Source organism: Anopheles coustani, chromosome 3 (genome assembly GCF_943734705.1).
Source record: "Anopheles coustani chromosome 3, idAnoCousDA_361_x.2, whole genome shotgun sequence".
Classification (NCBI taxonomy): domain Eukaryota; kingdom Metazoa; phylum Arthropoda; class Insecta; order Diptera; family Culicidae; genus Anopheles; species Anopheles coustani.
The window spans coordinates 22126724-22136450 of NC_071288.1; the positions used below are offsets into that span (position 1 = coordinate 22126724).

The 9727-nt window shown below is 46.3% G+C and overlaps 2 protein-coding genes across 2 annotated transcripts; one reads left to right on the forward strand and one right to left on the reverse strand.

The window, feature by feature from the left end:
• The first annotated feature begins 1176 nt into the window (after positions 1-1176).
• Positions 1177-4986, forward strand: LOC131272759 (ubiquitin conjugation factor E4 A). Its single transcript, XM_058274610.1, has 3 exons — positions 1177-1324; positions 1407-4082; positions 4370-4986. Exons 2-3 carry the CDS (start codon positions 1418-1420, stop codon positions 4822-4824), a joined length of 3120 nt encoding a protein of 1039 aa, XP_058130593.1. The 5' UTR covers positions 1177-1324; positions 1407-1417; the 3' UTR covers positions 4825-4986.
• A 176-nt stretch (positions 4987-5162) lies between these two features.
• LOC131272760 (mitochondrial inner membrane protease subunit 1) lies at positions 5163-6151 on the reverse strand. The gene is made up of 2 exons (XM_058274611.1): positions 5965-6151; positions 5163-5898 (listed from the first exon to the last, which is right to left on the reverse strand). The coding sequence occupies exons 1-2, from the start codon at positions 6064-6066 to the stop codon at positions 5290-5292; spliced, it is 711 nt and encodes a 236-aa protein (XP_058130594.1). The 5' UTR covers positions 6067-6151; the 3' UTR covers positions 5163-5289.
• Positions 6152-9727: the final 3576 nt, after the last annotated feature.

The window sequence follows — 9727 nt, forward strand, 5'->3', positions numbered from 1 at the left end:
GCACTAGATCAATCATTACTAACGAATAATGAAACAAAACTCACTATAGAAATCCTAAAACATTGGCTAACACAATAGACACAATTCGTAACACACAGATCTTGGTAGAAGGAAAAGCTTTTTCAACAATTGACATTGATCTGGAAATTCATTTGCATGGACGATTTACTAAGGTTGAACATTGTAGGAAAACTCATAAGAAACTTGGAGTTTTTTCAACTCTTCCGGCAATTCACTTTATGCTGGCTTGGCCTTGTACCTTTCTGTTTTTGTACCACTCCACTGCCCTCAACACAACCGGCTCTGGTCTAGGAATTTTCGACGCCAAATTTCACACCCGCTTGCCGGTACAACAAATTGACGAAAACCACGCACTATGCACGATTTTTTTTTACAAAAACCACGGACTATGAATGAGGTGAATTCCGTATCATAAATTCGAATAACACATGCTTTACCGATTATTAGCAGAAAACGTATTGATTACGGAAAACATCATTTGCGTTTCGTAAAATCAAAATAAACATTTCGATTGTGCCAGGTAGTAGCCCGCGGTGCACACCGACCACGACCACCTTCGTTAACTGTCGTCGACAGACTGAAAATTCGAAACGATTTGTTTTGCTGTCAGCTGTTCCTTTCTGCTGTCAGTTGTATTTTGTCGACAAGTGCTGTTAGTTTCATTTCATCGACAAATGCTGTTAGTTATATTTTGTCGACATGTGCTGTCAGTCGGTGGTTATCGACTTTCGGATTCGGAGAGCACGTTCTTGTTAAATTCAATTAATTATTTACATAAGAAAACAGAATATTATGAAACATCATATTGTATCATATTGTATCAGAGAAGCAACCATTTTAATTGTGGCACAACGGCATCATCACATGTACATTTCATCCGCCATTGGTTGGTAGCAATAAGTCAACATAAATGTGTTTTATATTATGCTTAAATGATGTTATTGTTATGGAATTCCATTTCATTACATTGCATTACAACGTTCTTTGAAAAGTATTGTTTTGGTTTTCAGAAACTCCAAGATGGCGCTATGTTTACCTCTCAAATCGCTCTGTATGACTCAACCTTGCGAATAACCAAGTCTTGGTCGAGAAACGAAAAGTCATTCCTTTCTCGATAACTCTTTGACGAGACGTCCTGGTTGTGCAGAAAGAAAACATCAATCGTTCCGCAAAGAAAAATGTGTTTTGTCTAGTGAAAGTGCTTCGAAAACTCAGCGCAACCCATTCTCTATAGTATCATTCCACGGTATATTACAATCGTTTGGTTCGAAGTTCAAGTGTTCATAGAGAAAAACAAACACAGGTACGTCGTGCTGGTAGCATTGTTGGCGCTCGTGGCAACATTTTCTTCACGTTTTATTTATTGATTCAATTTCACACTTCAGCGGAAAGCAACATGGACACAACGCAGCAGCAACCCAACCCGCTTGAGCAGAAAACGAATGCCCATATCGAGCGAATCTTTCTCATTACGCTCAACAAGAATCCGCAGAAAAACAAACAGCTGGTTTACATGGAGGATGTGGCACAGGGCGTCGAGAATGGGCTGCTTGATCTGGAGGTGCTGGAGCAGGCACTGTTCGAGCGGCTCATGCTGTTCAACCCGTCGGAGTATCTTATCCCCAACAACATTACCTCATCCGACACGCCTCAGATCGCGGAATCGAAGGTAATCGTGTACCTCTACGGATGTTTCGTGCGCAATGAAAAACCCGTCGATCAGGGCGACAGTGTTGCAGTGGAAAATCGGCGCAAAATGAAAGCCCTTATTTTGCGGAACGCTTGCACCTCGCTGAAACAACCCGAGCTGTACGAGGGCCAAAACCTATCCAATCAGGTGCTCGATATCTTCAAGCAAACGGAGCTGGATGACCAGTCGGTGAAGGCACACTTCGTGTCGGAAACGGTGCGCGAAATTTTCGCCGATTCCGACACGGAAGAGGAGGGCTACCTTGTGATTCGAAGCATTTTTGGTCCAATGTTTGTGGACGTGCTGAAGGCGTTACGGACGGCGTCGCTGATCAGCATCGAGCGCTGGGTGATGCCGTTCCTGCAGGTATTCTCCAGCGACAAAACCAATCCCCGGTTGGCGCACATTTTTCTCGACTACACCACACCACCCGCGGGCTCCGAGGGTATCAAGTACTCCGAATCGTTGCTAGGGCAACTACTGTCGCTTTCGATTATGCCACAAAACCATAACGGACCGTATGAGTACTATGAGAACCCACTGACGACGACACGCTCGGCGTGTGATAATTTGTCCTCGAGCCTGTGGAACTACACCAAGCTGCACCTGGAGCAGATGCACGGGTTTGTGAAGAGTTTCCTGCTACTGGGCGGGGACGTCCGAAGTAAAACGCTCGATTGGATAGGAAAGTGTCTGCACGCCAATGTACCCCGTGGACAGATTTGGAACACGCACCATGGGCTGGGAATGTTTGGCAACCAAACCACGTCGCCCGATTCGTTCAGTATCAATTTGGCCGGTGTGCTGTTGCGTCTCTGTCAACCGCTACTCAAGCCCCAGCTGAAGGTTCTGATTGTCGATCCCACGTACTGTGCCGTCCGGGATGCGGCCGACAAACAGACGAAAGGTGTGCACATGCTCGACACGGAGAAAGAGACCTGCCTCCTTCCGCTGGAGGAGGAAAACGAGCAACGGCTGGAGGCGGAGCGGTACAACTTCGTCACGGAGTGTTTCTTCATGACGCACAAGGCTATCGATCTCGGGTTTCGCGTGTGTATTGAAAAGTTCTTCCGCACCAACCGGGAGCTGCACCGGCTGCAGACGATGTACCACGAAACGATCGCGCAGAACGGGCCCGATGTGGCCAACGACATCATGCAGATGCTGTCCTCGCAAACGCAACAGTTCCTCTGTCTCCAGAACGTCCTGCTGGAACCGGCCACCGATCAGCTGTTGCTACAGTTCTACGAGGCGTCCGCCATTTGGTTAACGCAGGTTAGCTCCCGCGATGCCGCGCAGCTCGATGCGCTCGATCCGGCCAAAGGATTCTCGCCGCAGACGGTGGAACCGGTTGAGCTGCCATTGCGAACCGATGTGCGAGTTTCGCGCGTCCTCAAGTGCATTCCGGAGTACATCATCGAGAACATTGTGGGATATTTGCAGTTTTCGCGCCACTTCGACAGCCAACCGCTGCGGGTGGACGTCGAGGCCCAGAAGGCCGTCTTCACGATGGTGCTGATCTTTATGGGTAGTTCGGAGCGCATCCGCAATCCGCACCTCCGGGCCCGGCTCGCCGAGGGTCTCGAGAGTCTCCTACCGAAGGACTCGGAAACGGGTGGATTCAGCTTCAGTGCCGCCCTGTTCACTAACCATCCGCACCGGCTCGAAATCATTCCCAATCTTCTGCGAGTGTTCGTGAGCATCGAAATGACGGGCCAGAGCGTGCAGTTTGAGCAGAAGTTTAACTACCGACGGCCGATGTATGCCATCATGGACTACCTGTGGAAGCTTGACGAGCAGAAGCAGTGCTTCCGGGAGCTGGAGCGGCTAGCGATCGAAAACATCGAGGCCGAAGATCCGCCCATCTTCCTGCGCTTCATCAACCTGCTCATCAACGATGCAATCTTCCTGCTGGACGAGTCGCTGAGCAACCTGCAGCAGATCCGCCAGATGCAGGGTGCCCAGGACAACGGCGAGTGGGAATCACTGCCCCAAACCGAACGCCAGCAGAACCAAGCGAACCTGCGCAATCTGGGGATGTTGGCGCGGTTCGATAATATTCTCGGTCGCGATACGATCAACATCCTCCAGCTGCTGACGTCGGAGACACAGTCCATCTTCTGCCACTCGTCGATGGTGGACCGGGTGGCGGCGATGCTGAACTACTTCCTGCTCAATCTGACCGGCCCAAAGAAGGGCAACTTTAAGGTGAAGGATAAGCGCGAGTTTGAGTTTGATCCGGCACGGACGGTGCTGGAGATTTGTCGCATTTACGTCAACCTGCGGGAGTGCGATGCGTTCTGTTTGGCCGTCTCGCAGGATGGCCGTAGCTACAGTCCGCAGCTGTTCGAGTACGCCGAGCAGGTGTTGAGTGAGTATAGGAGTGGGACGGCAGGGAAAACAGGGTGAATGTTTGGCGACAAACAATTTGGATGTAACATTTATTTTGAATTGTTTAAAACTCTGTCTTGCCTTGTAAGCGTTGAACTAAGTTAAATTTATCAATTTATATGCATCAAAAAAGGAGGAAAAACGAGACACATATTTATACCTGTGTCCAATTTTCCCTTTCGAGATTTCTCGTGGATCCAACTTCCCATTCGTGCTTCGTTGAAATGCAGTTTAATAATAATAAATTCCCCTTCATTTCGTTTTTAGCGCGCATCGGCGGTGGTCAACTGATCGGCGAGATACAGGAGTTCTCGCAGAAGGTGCAGCGCATCGAAAAGCAGCAAAAGATCGACGAGGAAGCGTTGATCGATCCGCCGGACGAGTTCCTCGATCCGATCATGTCGTCGCTGATGACCGACCCCGTCACACTGCCCAGTTCGCGCATCACCGTCGATCGGTCGACGATCGCGCGCCACCTTCTCTCCGATCAGTCCGATCCGTTCAACCGTTCGCCGCTGACGATGGAACAGGTGAAACGAAACGATCAACTGAAGAGCGAAATCGACGCGTGGATACGGGAGAAACGGGCCGCCCATGCCGTGGCCCTGGCTGCCAAAGCAAACGAGACGACGCAGACGACGATGACGACGACGACGACGATGGAAAGTAGCACCGATGAGACCACCACTGCTGATGCCGAACAAACGGCAGCTGACCAATAGCAGCGGACCGTCTCCTTCCTTCCCTAGCCAATTCCTTACCGTGAACGCACCACGGCACCGTTCCAGTCCCGTGAAACCCAACACCACTACTTTGGCTATCGTCGTGCATGTTTCGGTTTTATCGTAAATCTTAGTGCAGGGTTTTCTTTAATTTTAACAAAATCTAAGCTGTAATCAGGGGTCGAGTTCGTGGCGATTGCCATCCGGCAAACAATTAGTAATGTAATATGATCTTTTATCGTTTAGCTTCACTTCTGCGTGTAGTGAGACCAATAAAACCAAATTCTGTATGGAATATTCGGTAGTGCAATAAATAATAAATGGGATGAAAAGTCGAGAAACGAACGAACGTTGCTTCCATTATGGTGTGAGAACTATTTTTTACCTATTTTAATCTTAATATCTCAATATGCAAAACAATTTAGCGGAAGTGCAACCATCCACCGCACATTACACGGTATGCGCCTAAACGAACAGCTTAAATTCACTCAACGGCCAAAGACGACACACGGCGCGACTCTTGACCAACCCGATCGGAACGGGACCGTAGTTGCGTGAGTCGGAACTGTTTTGCACATTGTCACCCTCGATCCACAGGTGTCCCCGGGGCACGATGACGATGCTCGTCCGTGGTTCCTGGTGGGACGTTTCTTCTTCCTTCCCGTGCAGATCCGCCGTGGAGTGTTGAGGTTGTTCCGGTGGGAGATTCCCCCGCGGTTCCTCAACCGAGTGGCTCACATAGTCAACCTTTTCTCGTAGCTTTGCAAGCGCTTCGTAGTGCTGTTTCGATTTGGGCGACAGTTGGTGCTGTTCCGGTTCAACGCTTGCGTTCGGCAACACCGTCGTGTAGATCGTGTACGTATTCGACAGGGGATTGAGGTTGAACGATGCGCGGGTCATGATGCGGTCACCCGGCATTCCGATGATACGCTTGCAGACGTGCTGCACCGGATTGGTGGGGCTCTTGGTGATGATTATGTCGCCCCGCTGCAGCTTCGCCAGCCGGGGCGATATGCGATCCGTAATGAGCACATTATTCGTCGTCAGAGTGGGTTCCATCGAAGGTCCGACGCACTACAAGGAAGCGATCGGGAAGTTATAATCCGGCGAATGGACATCATTATGTAAAGATTTGCCTACCACAACAAAATCGCCGATGTACTCGAAGGTGCAATGCGTAATGCAACCATACTGGATAATGTACCCGCAAACACCGATCGCTTTAGAAACGAATTTAAACATTTGTTTGGATCAACGATAGACAAAGTTTAGAATATATCAACACACAACGGCACGTATTTCGCTACGAATTTCGTAGCAGCTGAGATGTATTTTGCAAACCCTGCGATCAAAATATTTACCTTTTGACCAAGGTTGCTTGAACAAAGCTCAAAAACCAAGGGTCGCTAGGAGAAATAACGGCAAACGTTGCCAATTTGCTTAATATTTCTTATTAATTTGACCAAATGTTTATTAAAATCCCTCAAATGAAAGCTATTTCATAACAAAAAACTTTGTAGAAGAATATTCCTTCCACCTTGACATTTGAATTGAACAACTGTCAACAGGTGACGTCATCGTGATTTAAATTTTGAATTTAAATAATTTTGTTGGAAATTTCTAAAAATAAAGAACAATCTTTGTAGCGAACGGCTTTTTCTCAAAGTACAGTAAATAAGGAATGTTTGCAAGCAAAATATACTTGATGATGAGATTTACCATAATCCCAAGAAGCGATAGTTTTTCAAGCTAGAGTCATTTGTCCTGAACTGTTGAAACAGGATAAAAAAGGAATCATCAGACTCGCGCAACAATTTTTGTTGTATTAGAAAGTTTGAACGGCACAATGGGATATATGGCCTTAGTAAGTCCTTAACCTGCCTAAAGGTTTCCTTAATTAAATTAAAGGAAAATTTCAACTTTTTATATTTCTTGTAATCGAAGAGGTTAACTCCAAAGTGAAGGGAATTGTTTTATGGCGAGCAAATTTCGACTCGGTATCTTTCGGATAAAAATCGTTTGAAAAGTTTCTACAGAAAAAAGTTAAAGGGAATGTGCGGAATGAATGTTTACGCTAAAATAACCATACTTCGTTTGCTGCAACAACTTTAACTTTCCCCTTTCAGCAAAACCACCGAAAGTTTGTTGGGAGCCCAAGAAGGCAGCCATTTATCGAATATCCTGTACTCATTATGATTCGTTTGGAGTGTTCAGGTCCACCATATGGCACCGTACATTTACTTTACCGAGCAATTCCGAATCCGAGAATTCAATTCCACCGATAGCACTGATGAGTGCCACATGTTCCGATTATGTGGCATGCTTTTGCAACGGTGGCAGCCGACGACCAACCAGCAAACGTATTTGTTTTTGCAGGATATTGATTTTGTTGATCTTCAGAGACTAGAACGGTTGAGGCCCTTCGTTGCGAGTCTAGGACACGTCAGTGGGGCCTTTTAAATAGCTTTAAATGATGCTTCACGAAGCGGTTTGGAATTCCGACCAAACCCAAATCAATTGGAAAACCTCAATCTACCTTCGATCCAAAGGGGGGAAATGGCATGTCACAGTTGAACCATGAAAACGCGAAGGAAACCCGTTGCCCTCTGTCAATCAAAACAAATGAAACGGCAGAACCATCGGACCTTTATCAAAACACAAAGAAATCAAAAGTATTTCCAAAGGTATGTTGAAGGTTTGTTTTATGGTTTATTTTAAGGGTTTCTTTAATTCTTGGTTACAGCTAATTAGCTTAGGCGTTGTCAATTTCTTACAGTTAGTAAATACACAAGAAAAAGTAATTTCAATCAATAACAATTGACAAACAAATCCAATCGATTTTTTTCTTTCTTACAAATTTCCACTCATATTTATTTATTTTGTGCACAGATCCGTACACCTTTGCAATACGTTGACGAGCACGAACAGAAAAGTTTTTTACGAAAAACTCTATCGCATTAGTCGAGCTAGAGATGAATAAATAATTATCAACTTTGCGATAAACTTAGAAATGGCGTGTTCCGTTGAAACGCAAAGCAAAAGCATCCGAATTGTTGCCGCAAGGCCTTATCAGTGAACCATACTTATGCTGGCCGGAAAAGAAAAGCTGTTTAATAAGTTATCCTTCTTCTGCCACTCATCTTACACTTAGCGTGTTTGAGCAAATAATAAATACTTCATCGGACAAACTTTCCAATGCACCACTTCCATCGGGTTAAGGTAGCACAAAAGAGAAAGTAAGTGGGCAAAACGTTATTTTTCTCGGTCCATCGCCTCACAGGGCCCAGCTTTTGAGCCAGCTTTTGGATTGCACTGTCGGTGTTCCATATCATTAGAAATGCATCAATTTGGCGATTTCCCTATGGCTGCCCGGTTGTGTTGAAATTTATTTTCCAGCTTACGATTTCGACCCCCCTCCCAACACCCTTTCGGCTTTTGGGGTGGGTTTGGCATCGTGACAAAACTTTTGCGAACCGAAACCAAAACCTGGGAACTGTACAGTTGCACAAGTGAAATGGAAAAAAAACCAGGAACAGGACCTCGTGTTGGCCGAGACCACCAATGCAGTATCGGTCGGGTTGGGCTGCAGTATTCGATGTTTCAAGGTGTGATGTTGATTTATGTTTGAAGTAAACAGGCTACTGCACAGTGGAGAAGGTTTGACAAGTAACCAAGTAACATATTCTGCTCATCGGATATTTTTCAAATTTAATTTAAAGTGAAAGGCCCACTAAAATTAATTACATTTATTAGAACATTGGTGATAAAGCACTGCCGAATCCTCTCACGTGCGATAAAGCTAACAAGTGGAACTGCCTCTAAACGCTTCCATTACAGTGCCTAAAATATGCTGTACGTTTTCCACTCCGCTATGTCCTCCCCCGAAAGGTAAAGATGAAGGTATTACACGCTCCCAGAGTAATCTCCAACACCGGTGAAGCCTTGGGTCGGTCAAGGCGTGATCCTTGTGTCTCCCCCAGTCAGCTACAACATTATCGCCAGCCACCCCTTAGCGGGCCACCGTTTTGCGCTCCCACAGTGCCGACACATGCCACCCATCCCACCCCACGGGAAACCCCTGTGGGTGTATTGAAGGGTAATTATTTATTGATGTCAGTCCGTTAAGCTTAAAAGCTCTCCGCTCCATCGCTCGGCGACTGCCATTGGGATTCCATTTGCCATTCAATCCGACCACGGATCGGAAAACGAATCGTCGAGAGTGGTTTTCTCCGGAGTTTGTTTAGCGTGTGTCTGTGTGTATGTGTGTGTACCTGTATGTATCGGACTTCGACGTGGCCCGGTGCATAGCCTTAAGCGGTTGGGCGGTGCAAGAAACGGATTCCGGCCAAAGCACTGCCAAGGAACGTGCCAAACGGTATAAGCGCGTGCCCGAATGGCAAAGTTCGTAAAGATTAAAACCGGGTTGGCTTGGGTCGCCACCGGGACACATGCTGGTCCTGTCTCTTGATCGTCCCAAGGAGAAGTAGAAGTGAGGCTGGAGGCGGAGAAGATTGGTGTTTGCCTTGAATGAAATTGCAACTGAACCACAACGCTGGGGCGAAGAGAGCGTCCAGCTGTGGACTGATGAATTGAGCTAGAATTAGTGGATAGAAGGGCTGTGGGAGGGAGGGGAAGGGGTGGGAGTTTGAGAGGATGATTTCAGTTATGGCTGAAAGGTTTGTAATGAAAAGGGTCCCGGTTGGATTCTGGAAGGAATATGCAAAAACTAAAAAAAACTTTATTGAAAAGAAACAGAACTAACATCCGAAACGTATGAATGATTCACCATTTGAAAAAGAAAAATTACACAAAAATATATAAGAGATTTAAAATAAAGGTTTTTTTTTATAAAAATCACACAAAGTACACAAAGAAGGTGAACATTTCTTATAGCTCTCACAAA